Consider the following 14,749-nt stretch of genomic DNA (forward strand, 5'->3'; position numbering starts at 1 on the left):
CTTCATCAGGTTAGTTGTTCAGTATCCTTCATTAGAGTTTGAACACTTTTGTTGCTTCAAACGAACAAAATGCACAAATTACAAATGATGGACTATATCTTTAAGGAAGTGACTCGCGTCGAGACATTAGTAAAGTTTCATTTGTAAAGTCAGTGCTAACCGAAGAATGTAATCAGTTTTGATATCATGTGGAAACATTTTTACTTAAAGTTAATATACAACATTCCCCCCAAAAAACTAGCGAATTATTATGAAATACCTTACTTGACTTTAAAAAAGAATAGTAGTCTCAAGCATCCTGTGAAATCACAGCACATGGTGTGCTGTTCTTTTCAAGAAAAGTTGATTTTTTTTGGATCAATTTCCAACAATAGCCATCCAACCAATGTTAGGAAAAAAACAGACTGTTTTTTAGATACTGCCTGCACTTTACCTAACTTAGTTTGGCCCACATTGTGTTTGCAATCGGTTACACATCCGTGAATGGGTGCAAGCCAGCAAGGCAGGTTGCCTGTCCTGACTATTCCCAACATCTATAAATTGCTCTGTTTCGTCTGAAGAAGTGTCAGGGAACCAGACTTCAAGAACATCTTTTTTTGTTGGTTTTTCCAGCATCTACGAACACCAAACTTTAAACAGGACTTTGTAACAGTATTTGCTCCGAAATACAAACTCCCAAATCCACCCATTTCTGAAAATCACAGCAAAAACAAATGTTTTATATTACCTTTAAAATGTTTTTGAGTATTCCTTCATAAGCTCAAAGCCGCTTACATTAATTGTTAAATATTTCTGCCATGTTTTTAGGGCCCCTGTCATTCCAGTTTGAACTTGATGTTACTGGCATCAATCCAAGCTCCGGAAGCCTTGCTGGTAAGTCATTGTTTTAATTGGCTGGTACTATCCCTCATACATATTAATAAGTCTGTGTCATTCTTTCATTGGTCGATTCATCAGCTTCTAATAGTTTCTGTGTGCTTCCAAACGAAAGCCATCTTTAAAACAATTTTTATAATAGTGTTTTGTTTCTTGTGGGGAAATGTTTTTACAAACTTGTCTTTGAACAATTGTTATCAATTTCTCACATTTTTGGAGATGTATTCGTTATACATGTAGTCCACTTGTGATTGTATTAATCGTGCTAAATACAATTTTAGCAAATGTTAAAAATAGTTATATAAAATACATTGATTTCTTTGGCACGGTTTGAAGAATAATCCATTTTTTTTAAATTCAATTTTAGGTTATGTTGGAATGTGTTCTATTTGAATTATTTTGTTTTGCTCACATTGTATAGCAATTTATTAATTTAACCCTCCTGCTATCTGAACAGTCACAAACAGTCCAAAAAAAACAATCCTCTTCCTCGGCCATACCTTTTTACACAAGCTAAGTACCAACAGTTGGATCATATTTCAAGCAAGCAATGTGACTCGTAAAATTTAGTCAACAGACAAAAACAGGCAAGTGGTAGCCACAGTTCGCTTATCACTCACCTACAGTCAACGCATAGCTGTATAAACAGTCACGGCCAGTCAATCCTGCTTTGTGTAGGCTGGGCGCTCTTAATTGTTGAAAACAGTCACTTAAATTGATTTGACCGAAAGGACAACTTGGCACAGAATGTATGTTTGCATGGGAGGGTTAAAAACAAGCTAAATGTTACCATGGTTTCTTTATATTGTTTGTTGACATTACTTATGGATTTCTGTGTAACAGTGAGAACATTTCAGTAAGATATTTTGACAAGTAGAAATTATTTAAATTTGTGGTTTTTTTCCCCTTTTTTTCAAGGCGGAACATCAGTTACAATTACAGGTAGTGGTTTCGGCAAGGAAAAAGATAATGTCACTGTTTCTGTCGGAGATCAGACATGCAACATCGAGTCTGTGATTTACAGTGAAATACAGTGTGTCATTGCATTGAATACGGAGGTAAGAACAGCTAAAGTATCAAAAAAGAATGCTTTTTCTGCAGTGATAGTTTGATATACTTTTTTAAATTTCTATGAAACATTACCCTCTCATAAATGAAATGTTAACGTAACTCCTCACCAACAGATTGTTTCTGTCATTTGGCGAAAAGCATGTTATACAAATATTGACTGCTTCAAGTGGTGTAGTAAAACTTGCTACCAGAGGTGATCCATGAAGCATTCTATTTTTCCGTAGACAAAGCCAAGGGATAATAGAATGCTCCATGGATCACCGAGGGAATCTTGTTTTACTATACCATGAATTAAAGCAGTCGGTATTTGACTCCCACAGATTTTGCTTGATTTTAAGAGATAACTGATTAATTTAATCAAAATACAATTAAAAGTTCTATTTCAATACGAAACTAGTTGAAACTTGGAAGGCTAGTTTTACTACACAACACAAAGCAGTCAATATTTGGATACATTGTCATTGATATCAGACCATTGATAATGCTATTTTCTAGCCCTAGCCTGCCCGCGAATCTTTTTTTTTCCCAAACGACAACCGCTTTCCATCTTCGGATTGATCCATTACATGCATATCTAATGCCTTGTTCTCCACAACACAAACCCAAGATAGGCTTTACGCCTTGTGAGAAATGTTCCTTCATCACTTTACTTATTTAAAAAGGTAAAATAAGAAGAAATGAAAAAACCACTCACTGAGATTCGAACTCGGATCACCTGATTAGAAGTCAGGACTTCTTCCAACCAATCCACGAATCAGCTGCCAATCGTCGGTGATTTAAACACTATTATTCCTTGTTACATGTATATAACTTATTCTCTCAATTTCCCAGCTGGACATCATGAATATGCATAACAGAGAGAGCGCCCTCTTTTGATATTGTCTGATCTCGTTTGGGAAAGGAAATTTCGCAGCCTGCCCCATCTCATGTAATCATGAATTGTTTTCTTTGCTTGATTTTAATTTGTTTTCTAGGCACCAGCCTCTTCTACACCTGCAGACGTGACTGTGACTGTGAATGGACAATCCAAGGCTCTATCAAATGCTTTCACTTTCAACCCAGCAAACACACCAATAATTACTGACATAGAACCCAAGAAATCTCCTGTAGAAGGTAAAGTTCTTTTCCCAGTATTACAGTTATCAACTATATAACTTTCACGAAAAGTTAGTTACAAATCTGAACAATGTCTGTAATTTTTGTCTTTAAACTGAAATGATTTATGGAAGCCTCGTAAGGAATAGTCGTTTTTTAATTACAAAACAACCATTTTTAACTTGGGGCAAGTTTGCGCAAGAACTATTGTTGACCAATGGTTAACCGAAGTTCGACTAAAGCTAGCCGGAACTCTGTCTGGTGGACGATTGTTGACAAAGCTAGTCGACGATTGTTGACTACGCTAGTCGACTATTTGGAACCAGTCTACTGCAGCTGGTGGCGCAACGATTTATAGCTGGTTATCAATAGCAATTTCCATAGCACAGTGCAGAGGGGACCAATTGTCAACAAAAATGGTGGAAAACGAAATTGTGAGCGCTAAATTTCATTTTCATTGCACAGTTTTTCCATGTTAGTTTACGATTATGTCACTTTTGTCACCATTGTACAATATTATTGGGATTACGTAAGATGTCCTTAACTATACACAATTACTACTATTGTGTAAATAAAGAGAAACAACAAGTGTTGAATAATTGTGCGACAGCCATTTTCTGACTGTCGTTGACATGAAAATAGTTCGACTAGAGTCGTTTGCACTTCAACTTCAGTGCGCATGTGCTAGGTACATCACGAACCAACCACTAGTTAACCACTGGTCCTTGCTCGAACTTGCCCTTAAATGTAGCATATCAAGAAAACCTGTAGAAACTGAGGAACCTATAGATGAAATTTCAAATTTGCACTGGAACCGAAGGCCTCAGTGCTGTTTTTTGTTGCGAGGATTAAAAAAAAGGTCCTCAATTTATACAGTGGCTTAGCACTCAGAGCCTTGGTTTCAATGCTAATTTGAAATTCCTCTACGGGCAATTTCTAATCCATCATTTGTATTTTGCCCCCAGGCGGTGGTGAGCTGACTATTACAGGCACTGGGTTTGGTGCTTCTGGAGCAACGGTCTCAATCGGTGGAGAAAACTGTGACGTAACAAGTCAAAGTGCGACGGAAATCAAGTGCACATTATCCGAGCACGGCCCTGGCACTTTCAGCGTTGAGCTCACTGTGAATAACCAGGGGTTTGCCAATACAAAGTAAGATGTCGGGAAGTGTTTCATAAAAAACTGATAATTTTTGGACCAGAACAGAAAAACCTGTAGCAGCCACCAACAGAGAGCATTTTGAATCTCACATTTTTTAATTAAATAACTGAAACTTTAAATTATTCTTTAGATGAAATTTTGCGTAGGGGTACCCAATGCTATGTACATCAGATTTGAACCAGTCAATCGATCCTGCAAGCTCAGTGGTCGAGTGGTAAGACATCTGCACTAGAAAGCAGGAGGTCTTGGGTTCGAGTCCCACCCAAGTGATTTTTTCCAACTTTCACTCGGGAGGTAACACACTGAGTATACAATGTTTACACATCGGTGAAGAGCGAAACTTAATATTGATTTGAAAATTCAAAGTTGCTGTACCCGTGCTCTTCACCATTCAGTATTTTTTCTGGACATGTTTTCAGTTTGCGTGTTTTGTTTAAACGGATAAAAAGTATGTTGTCGTCCCTCTGAAAATATGTTTTTATTTCTGTTTGCTCTTGGACCCAAAATGCACAAAGAGATGATGCTTGAATTGTTTAGCAAATAATTTGAAAGTTGTAAAGTAATTATTTCAATACAAAACATGGGCAAATTGTTTTGTTCCATGTTTCTTTAAAAAGTAAATAACTTTTGTATTGCCAGAAAATTTAAGAACAAAATCTATTTTTTGGTTTGAAATGCAAAAAAAACCCCAAAACACCACTGGAAGAGCAAGCGTACAGTACCAAAAGTGTAGAGTTTCTAAAACAGATTGGAAGTTCAACTTCTTTGTATTTGGCCCTTGATGATTGGCCAAATTGGCCGAATGGCTATAACTGAAAAGCCCGTAGTGACAATAGATAACAGGCTTTTTAAATCTCATCGTGTCCATGTTATGTCAAAATATAACAATGCCTAGCTTCAAAAGAAGGAACATTCAAAATGATGTGCAGTTGCTTTTATCAGTTTTTGAAATTCATAATGCAACTTTTTGATATGATCGTTCAACCTGAGTATTTTATCTGAGCAATTTTGAGAATCATGTGCATTTTCAAATTTCCACTACTTGTAAAGTCTTTGTGAAAGACTAAATAACACACCTTCATAATAATCAACTGTTATTCTTTCTTGTTTTGCTGTATTCAATTTGCAATGTTCCTTCTTTAGTCCGGTTCATTCTTTGCGTGAAGTAAAGATGAAGCAAATTGGACATCACAAAACATGTGCTGTGAAACATCCCTGGAGTTGAAATGTGTTGAGCTTTTGCGAATGTGTAGCGCGAAAACTTGCCACAGACACAAATTTGCATTCAATTTCTCTTTCGCGATGAATGTGAACCGGCCTTTACTCTCGTTAGTCTGGTTCCTTAAACAGCGGGATAACTTTCCAGTATGAGTTGGAGGTGGCCGGTTTGTTCCCAGACCATGGCTCCCTGCAAGGAGCAACAGAGGTAACCATCACGGGTTCGGGTTTTGGCACCAACGCCAGCGACGTCGCCGTCATTCTCGGCGATTTGGAATGCGAGATTAAGACTGTCAGCGACGACTCTATTCTCTGCACCTCCGCGAGCTCAGAGAAGACGTACAGAGTGGACAACAACGGGAAGCACGATTGTAAGTTTGTAATACATTGTATGTGCATCGAGCTACAGCACAAGTAGTGAGCTGTGTTGTAGTCAAGGCCATCACAAATCCAGTCATATGTAAGTCACAATCCTGTGACAAGTCCTGGTATTGGTCATTGGGAATGACCAATAATGTCTTTGTCATGGCATATTTGAGAAGCTTGTCACTTGACTTGTCACAAGACTGGATGACTTTGGACGGACTTGTTAGGACTTGTGATGGACTCGACTAAAACACTGACAGTCAGCAAGGTTAACCAAGCAGTATTGGTTAACTAATGGCTCCTAAATACCTGAGACAGTTTACATTCCTATTGGTCCAGAGCTTGTCACATGGGTGGTTTTAAACCACTGTTTAAAAACCTCCGAGTAATATTGAAAATGGGCAGTAAAGGTGGTCCATGAATCAGGACAAATTTCTTTTTTGTTGAAGAAATTAAGACTATAATTTCTGCAGCTGCTGCTTTGCACACGCTACATAAAGGCACAAACAAACTCACAGGCGGCTGGTCTCGCTGGCCAAATACACCACATTGCCCATAGCACTTGTGCAGGATCCCTTTAAATTTGCTCCAAACTCCACTTTTAAGGCCTTTTCACACTATCTCCGTTTCGAACCGTGTTGAAACCAATCCGGATCCAACCCGGTTCAGCCAGAGTTGTTTTCGACACGGATCGGAGAGACGCAACGTTCACACTGTTCTTTACGGGAACCGGAAACCAGTTCCAACCCGGAGATTTTGGACAGTGTGAAAAGGCCTTTAGACATATTGCCGAACTTTATTTACCTTGCAAAGTTGGTAAGAGTAGGCCCTAGGTGTGTACATGAACGTGAACATGTGACACTACTCCCAATACCATACTACTCACAAAATGGCTACGCACTTTGTTGGTTTAACGTACATCATCCCCCAAAAAAGAAAGACATGAAAAGACATTGTTCTCTCAACCGTGGAAAATCCTCAAATCACATTGTTTTTTCTTGCCAAACAGCATACGGCTTGGGCTACAAATGGAATCCCCAGATACTGACAATCACAGCCGGTGATGTGGTGGTTTGGCAGTGGGCCACCCCGGGCTTTGTGACTGGGGTTGGCTACTCTGTCCACCAGACAGCTGACGGCGACTCCGTGTCATACGATGGGAAGGGATTCTACAGTGGCACTACAACTCCTGAAGGTACATTTCAATTCTCGGTGGTAATACGGTACATTTTTACTGGACGAGGGGGTGGTTGGAGTGAATAGCTGCCCCTTTCCGCCCCCTCCTCCCCGACTGACCAATATATTATTGATTATTTACATAATGAAAGAATCTCAATTTCTGTTAAGGTTCCCTGAAAAACATCATCCTTCAATATTGCAAATCTGGATTTATTGCCTCTGGCCTGTGGTCTTTTTATTCATTCAATGTTTTATCCTCTGCTTCCCCCCCCCCCCCCCCCAGCTACCTCGCGAAAAAAACTTGACTTAACACCCCAGCTACGTTAAACCCCATGGAAATGCGTGTATCCACCACTGCTGGATATCATTGGTTTATCAATGGATTTGTTTATTGCACCGAAAAAAGTATTGAACAAGAAAATAGAAGCCATTGAAATGAAACTTTGGGTTGGATTGTAAGATGTAGGCCACATCTGTGTTTTTTCTTTCATATCTGTGGAATCAAGAAATCAAACCATGCTATTTATTCAAAGGGTCCTTTTGGCATGTAAAAAATCAGTTTGCACCTTAGCAGAGTTGTAATCGAGTAGGGATTGAGGTCTCACAAGTCCTCACAAGTCCCCACTGGTCTTTAATAATCCTCACAGGGCCTCACTTCTCACTTTTCCTCACTAATCCTCACAAGTCTTCGAAAGTTCTCACAAGTCCTCACTTTTCCTCATTAGTCCTCACAACTCCTCACAAGTCGTCACAAGTTCTCACTAGTCCTCACTTGAGTCCTCACAAGTCCTCACTATAGTCCGCAAAAGCCCTCACAAGTCAATCACAAGTCAATAACGGGTCCTTCAATCTCTAGTCAAGTCATTGCTCTTCAAATGAAACGTATCCAATGCATTCATTTGTCACTGATTTGACTTGTGCTTCAGGGGCGAGTCTAGCTTCCAGGAAACGGTGGGGGGATTGATATGAAGGGGTTGGGGGCTAGGGGGGTCAGGGGGCCTGCCCGCGTCCAGAAAATGTTGAAATCTACAATGCTTTCTCTTTCATTCTAATGCAATTTGAAACAAATGGAGTATTTGTGGCCCCATTTTACTAGTATCATAAAATTAGTCACTGGCTGAACAGGGTTGCAACCCATACCATGCATTATCCTGATCACCTTTCTTTAACCATCTAACCTAAATGATTCTCAAAATCATAAAAATTTCTGAAATGTGTACGCACACCACCAGAGTGAAGTCAGGATATTACATTCTATCCAACTTGACTACAACCCTGCTCCTTAGTATTGAAAGCATGTCATTCCAACAGGTACGTTCGCTTATCGGTTCTCTACTCCCGGCACCTACTACTACTCGAGTGGAGAAGTATCTGCAAACAGCCAGCTGTACATGAAGGGAACCATCATAGTGAAAGAGCCGACATCGACCTCGCATAAACTAACTGTTGAAGTGTCTGGATACAAAGCACAGCATAACACTGGATCAGGTACGAAATGTTTCGTGTCACCAAATAACCCCAAAAATCACCCGTAATTCCCTTTGCGCGACCTGAAATGGATATTTTGAATTGAAGTGTGTTTAGCATTGTGCATTACCGGTTACGTGTCCATGTGAATTCTTAAAATCCATGTGTGCATGTTTCTTTAAACATTTAAAGCTAGGGAGGGCCCCCCGTGCTTTTGGGTGTGGCACCCTGAACAAAATTACAAATTAATTGACTGTTTGTTAGCATTACAAAAGTTATGAACTTTCCAATGAGACATTGAACAAAACAATTACAATTTGAATTGACCGTTTGTTAGTATTACAAAAGTTATGAACTTTCCAATGAGACATTGAATAAAACAATCGGTCCACGCTAAGTTACAAATTGTTTCAATTCAAGTCTGCTTAGACTTGACTCAAGTCAGACTTGTTGATATCCACAACACACACTGCCATCACAACTCAGTCCTGAATTCCATCATTAATGTCCTGTCCGAAGTGCAACGTGTGCCATATTAAATTCGCTTACATGTACACAGGCCGTCGCCAGCCCTGAGCGTCAGGGGGGCCAAAGTACCAACTAGGGGGCCCACTACCTTAAAAATTCAAAATACACATGTTTGGCTTTTGCCGTTGGGGGCCAATTGCTCGCCAAGGGGGGCCCGGTCCCACCAGGTCCCCCCCCCCCACAACTACTTCAGTGTGTGTACACAAGCACAATTTTTGACTTGGGCCTAGTCTAAATTCTGCTTGAACGTGAAACAAGAGCAACATACAAAGCTCTTTTTTAAAGGAATCATTGTTTCTGAATGCTAAACAACCAATTTATTCGTTGAAGGACACAATATTTATAGAAAACTACATTGAAAGTTTTAAAACTCATGGGGACACTAACGGAAAAAAACATGGTGGATTTTCAGCCTTTAATATTGGAATGAAAAAAAAAAATTCCGCTGCGGAGAATGCTAACATGACGGTAACTTACTGGCCAACATAATAGCATTTACTTCATTAGATTGCCGTGTTTAATATTTTTTTATTGACAACTTGAAAGGCGTGACTGCTCCAGTGAGTCCAGATGCCTGCCCTGGCGGCGACACTACGATTTCAGAATGCGACACTCCTATGTCTGCTGGTGACGATGCCAACAGCTTCTACTTTGCTTACTGGATCTGCAGCACCCCAGTTATCACCAAAGTCACTCCAAACCAGTAAGCACATTGCATTGGAAATCGCTCAAGCGGCACTCTGCAATGGGTCTTTCCATTAACTGTGTGAATTACATTGGAACAAGTGAAAAACACATTGCCATTTATAATCTGTTGTATCTCTAATTTGCATGCATGGATTTTCGTCAAATTTTTGCTGTGATTATACAAACAATACACTCCAAATAATATACTCCATCAACATGAAATGCTCATGTTGGATACTTCTTGAGAAATTGCACAATTGCTTGCACAATTTTTTTTTGGGGGGGGGGTCACCCCACACATGCTCTAATAAATCTGATGATTTATGTGATTATATTTTTATGTATTTCTACGCATGACATTCAACTATAACATTCAACTTAACTTGTAACTTATTTTCTGAAAATGCTGACCAGCTTAGGCCCAAAAAAAAGAGTGTCCGGTTTCTGGTATGGAGCTTGCCCAAAAAGTGGTGCGGCGACGCGGCTTTTTTTTTTACCGTTGTTTTTCTTCAAATGTTGTTTTTCTTCAAATGTCGGCTGATGACTGCAAATGGTGCCCAACTAAACTTATTGCAAATAATATGGCAGTCCAGAGAGGCCACATAAAGCTTATTCTCGATCATAACCCCATCTAAAAACACGTTAAAATTGTGCAGCAGCAGGATTCCAGTCAAACCAGTGAGTTTGGCGGTTTTGAGACATCATCTTTTATTGAAAAAAAAACTTTTTCATTTTGCCGATGCGCATGGCTACGGCAACGCACCGGAGACTTTTTTTTTTGGCCTTTTGAAACTTGTGCAGAAAGTAGAGTTTACAGTAATACAGTAAAATAAATCTGAAAACACAGATACTTGGTTTTGTAGTTTTGAATTGCCATTTCTGCATAAAGTGGAGAGTTGTAGGGAGACTACCAATATGAAATGCATGATGAATCAAGATTTTCTTTTTTTTCTTTTTTTTTTAACAGAGGTGATTCCAGCGCAAATGTTACAATTCAAGGGACTGGATTCAGCACAGTGAAATGTGAGAATGAGATTTTTGTTGGCGATTTCTCCTGCGACGTGCAGTCCAGTACAGATACCGAACTCACATGTCTGATAGATCCAGCGGGTAGCATGTCAGTCGGGGAGCCGCGCTTGGTATCAGTCGTCGTCAAGAATCGTGGGCAGGCTCTGAATCAGATCGGGTCGACGGCCGAGCAGGGATTCACACTCAAGCCGCGCATTGATGATTTGTCGCAGCACGCGGGGTCACTCAGTGGGGGCACAAAGGTCATCATTACCGGGAGCGGCTTCGCGGCAGACTCGACTAACGCTGTGTCGGTACGCATCGGCGACCGAGGATGCGTGGTCCAGTCTGTGACGTATACAGAGATAGTGTGCGTCACCAGCAGCACCGGCGCGCGAAGAGATCGCAGAGCTGCGGGATCATCAGATGTGACGCTTGAGATCAATTCGGAGCAGGCCGTCTGTAACAGCGACTGCAGTTTCGACTTTGCGAGCAGTCAGACCCCACAGGTGGACAGCTTTTCCCCAAAAACTCTCTCTGGAGGAAGTACCCCAGTCACCATCACCGGTTCCCAGTTCGACAGCGACCTATCCTCTGTTAACGTCACTATTGGCGGTGTGGAGTGTGCCATCAGTAGTACCACCGAGACAACGATCCAATGTGACGTCGGCTACGTCCCAGCTGGAGCTCAAGAGATGGTAGTGAACATTGCAGGGAGTGGCAATGCCAATTTCAACGTGGACAACACCGTGACAAGTTCCAGAATCATTGACAATGTCCTGCCGTCTGCCGGAAGCACGGCAGGTGGACAAGTTGTAACAATTTCAGGAAACGGCTTTGTCAATGGGGACACGGTCGTTAAAATTGACGGACAGGTGTGCAATATTCAGAGCGTAAGCCTCAGTGAGGTCAAGTGTAAGACACCATCGCATGATGCCGGTACAGTCGATCTGGTGGTGACCTCTAACGGCGGAGACTATCCAGCCCGGGATTATGAATATTCATCCGCTTCTACACCAACAGTCACAACAGTGACCCCACCCAAAGGTCAGTTCTTACTATTTCACTTAACAGAGAATGAAGCATTTAATGATTTGGTTAGTCCACATTTGTAAGTTTTATCATTTTTTTGACACATGAAGAAGGTAAAAAGTTGTTAACTGAGATATTTTATCTGGCCTATGGTCACAAGTAATGGAACTCCTCACTCAGTTATAAAGCTAGAGTGACAGTGTTGGAGAGACACTGATGAACACATTATGGCTGTATGCATTTGTACGCATTCAGAATAACATCCTATATTTAAAGATCCTATGCTGTCTGTCTGTCTGTCTAATGTCTGTCTGTCTGTCTGTCGGTCTGGCTGTCTGTCTGATGTCTGTGTGTCACGTTTTTGTGATAAAGGCCTTAAGGAGTACACGTAGACACAAAATGCAAGGAAATGCAAGGGTTTATAGTGAGGCTTGGTTAAATGCAATTGCTCCATGGTTGTTAAATGCTCTGAAATGTTGGCTAACATTTTATGTGTGTTAGAAACAGAATGCAGTTACGAGATCAAAGAAATTAGCCTAATCCCTTTTTCTCAAAATGACAAGACTTTCAACTCTATACCAGGTTCAAGTGGCAGTCAGATCACGCTCGGCGGTTCCGGATTCGGTACAAGCGTCTCCGAAGTCAGTGTTACACTGGACGGCACCAGCTGCAGTATCGACTCAGTGCCTGACGGTAATTCCATCGTTTGCACATTGGGCCAACACTCAGCTGGCACGTACCCCGTTGTGCTGCACGTACAGGGCAAGGGATTGGCAGCTGGCGATACCCAGTTTGAGTTTGAACTGAAAGTGGACTCGGTTGATCCAAATGAGGGTGAGTTCACATCATGCCAACATCCTTCTCTTATTCCTCAACTAATACCTCTGGCTATCATTTCTTGGCAAGTGAGACCTCCTCAGTTATTTTCCTTTTGCTTTTATAGATTGTGCAACCCTGTAATTTCATTGGTCTAGAACGGTCATGGTCCAGTTCTAAATGACTGTTTGCTTCATATACACTACCTTGCTTAAATACATTGCCTCATATGCACTGCGTTGCATATAAATGATCTCATATACACTGCGTTGCATTTATATTGCGGGCGCAAAGGATGCATGTGTAGGGCCCACAGGCCTCGCAGCAGAGAAGTGCAACTAGTCTCAATTAACTAGTGATTTAATTTATTTCTTGAAAAGTGAGTTAAAAACCTTTTATCTTTTTGACTTATTGGAACGATATAACGAAACATTTGTTGGGTGCTGTGGTGTGGGATATGTCGTTTTAATCCACATGGGGCGTGAAGCCTCATATGTTTCAATACCCCAAGGTGTGCACTAGAGCGTAAATTGTAGAACAATAGGCAGTGTTCAGCGGCTAATTCAAGATCAACACACTGTCCACCTCCACAGACTTCACGGACTGTGTGTGTGTGTGTACAAAAGGCATGAGGGATTAGCATGTTTAGATGTCACCCAGAGGCGAGTCGAGGCAATCTTGACGTTTTAACTCGTCAGCCGTACCTGTGTATAAAAACAGCCAGTGCGTGTTATCACGTCCTCCGATGCGAACTGGTTAAAAACTTCATATCCCACATCACAGCAGTCAACAATTGTTAAATGTCGAGGCCTGACAAGTGATATCTATTTCATTTGAAGGGAGCTTCGGCGGTGGTCAGGTCATGACAATTCAAGGAACTGGATTTGATGACACTGCTGTAGTGACCATCTGTGACAATGTGTGCTCCAATGGCATTGTGAGCTCTTCAGAGATAACGTGTGAGGTACCATCAAATTCAGGTCAGTGTGGGACAGTGAGAATGTATCTTGATGTTGATTTGGTGACATCATCTTTTGTTTGAGAATCCTAATTGTATTTTATTGATTGTACATAAGCTATGTACAGTGTATCAGACGCCTTTAAAATCAACTTTGCGTAAGACAGATTTTGCACTAACAAACAATACTCACTATAGGAGGGGGGAAAATCACTGATTTTGTTTTTTGAATGAAACTTAATATTGTCGTTTCCTGTAACATAAAGAATAAAGGTGAAGTCAGATTTTTAATAGTCTATCCATAATATGTCATTTTGCCAAATTATCAAAAGAAAGTAGATTTTCTAGCCTCTCCGCTTAAAAAAAAATATCAATGACATAGTTTGAATTCTTTATCCCCTCTGAATAACGCATGAATAAGGGAATGTCTCAAAAGGCAGAACGTTCCTTTTCCGTATGGAACATTCCTTTCAGGAACACTGTGTGTTCTCTTTGGGAATGCGCCATGTTCCCAACTTGAACAGGCCGTTTTTGCGGCAATGTTCAATGAGGTAAATGCTAGTGCTGAAAATGAACAAGTGCTAAAGGGTTCTAAAAGTAATTGTTATCTTCACTTGCAGGAACTGACGACCAAGCCTGCGACGTCAAAGTCTCCCTGGCCAGTGGCGCTTCTGCCACCAAATCGGCCACCTTTACCTACAAGAAAGACCTGACGCCGGTCATAGACGCCATCAAGCCTGGCCGCGGTGGAACACAAGGAGGAACTAGATTGGTTATCACTGGATCGGGCTTTCAGTAAGACTTTGTGTACTCTGTTTAAAAACCGACTCTTTCAGGATTGTTCAATTTGACACGTCCACTAGTAATTTCAAAGAACCAAAGGTGCACTAATGCACTACTGACTCTGTGCAAGAGTACCCCCTCACTTGGTCATAAAGAGAGAGTCAGGTGGCACTTCAATACTTTACTGTCGTATGCCTGGCACTCGCAAGAAGATAATACTACTTGATTTATCGCCGTTTGTGAGTTAGCCACGCCCCTTTGACAACCCTATGGGATTTTTGTACGCTAAGTTTTGTTTGTCTCAGATGTTGCGCGTTCCGCATCCATTTGGATATCATGTAATTGGACAATATTTCACAAGCTGCGTTGACGCGATTCTAACGCGATTCTACTGCGATAGGTTTGTGCACATTCTGAAAAAAACTTACATGGATACTTTGCACCATACATGTGCAAGCCACTACAGAAGCAATGTGTCAATTTGACGGAGTTGTCATGAGTGGA

The 14,749-nt window shown here is 40.9% G+C and overlaps 1 protein-coding gene across 1 annotated transcript in view; it reads left to right on the forward strand.

Annotated features, from left to right (window-relative positions):
- Positions 1 to 14,749, forward strand: part of LOC119720217 (fibrocystin-L-like) — a 77,956-nt gene that overhangs the window by 23,331 nt on the left and 39,876 nt on the right. Inside the window, exons 21-32 of the mRNA XM_038189819.1 lie at positions 808 to 873; positions 1,795 to 1,934; positions 2,922 to 3,060; positions 4,008 to 4,194; positions 5,554 to 5,792; positions 6,797 to 6,982; positions 8,278 to 8,454; positions 9,508 to 9,664; positions 10,616 to 11,703; positions 12,271 to 12,522; positions 13,344 to 13,484; positions 14,083 to 14,257. Of these exons, the coding sequence (XP_038045747.1) occupies positions 808 to 873; positions 1,795 to 1,934; positions 2,922 to 3,060; positions 4,008 to 4,194; positions 5,554 to 5,792; positions 6,797 to 6,982; positions 8,278 to 8,454; positions 9,508 to 9,664; positions 10,616 to 11,703; positions 12,271 to 12,522; positions 13,344 to 13,484; positions 14,083 to 14,257 (2,947 nt within the window). The remainder of the gene's footprint in view (positions 1 to 807; positions 874 to 1,794; positions 1,935 to 2,921; positions 3,061 to 4,007; positions 4,195 to 5,553; positions 5,793 to 6,796; positions 6,983 to 8,277; positions 8,455 to 9,507; positions 9,665 to 10,615; positions 11,704 to 12,270; positions 12,523 to 13,343; positions 13,485 to 14,082; positions 14,258 to 14,749) is intronic.

The sequence above is a fragment of the Patiria miniata genome, unplaced genomic scaffold (genome assembly GCF_015706575.1).
Source record: "Patiria miniata isolate m_02_andy unplaced genomic scaffold, ASM1570657v1 HiC_scaffold_9, whole genome shotgun sequence".
NCBI classification, from domain to species: Eukaryota; Metazoa; Echinodermata; class Asteroidea; order Valvatida; family Asterinidae; genus Patiria; species Patiria miniata.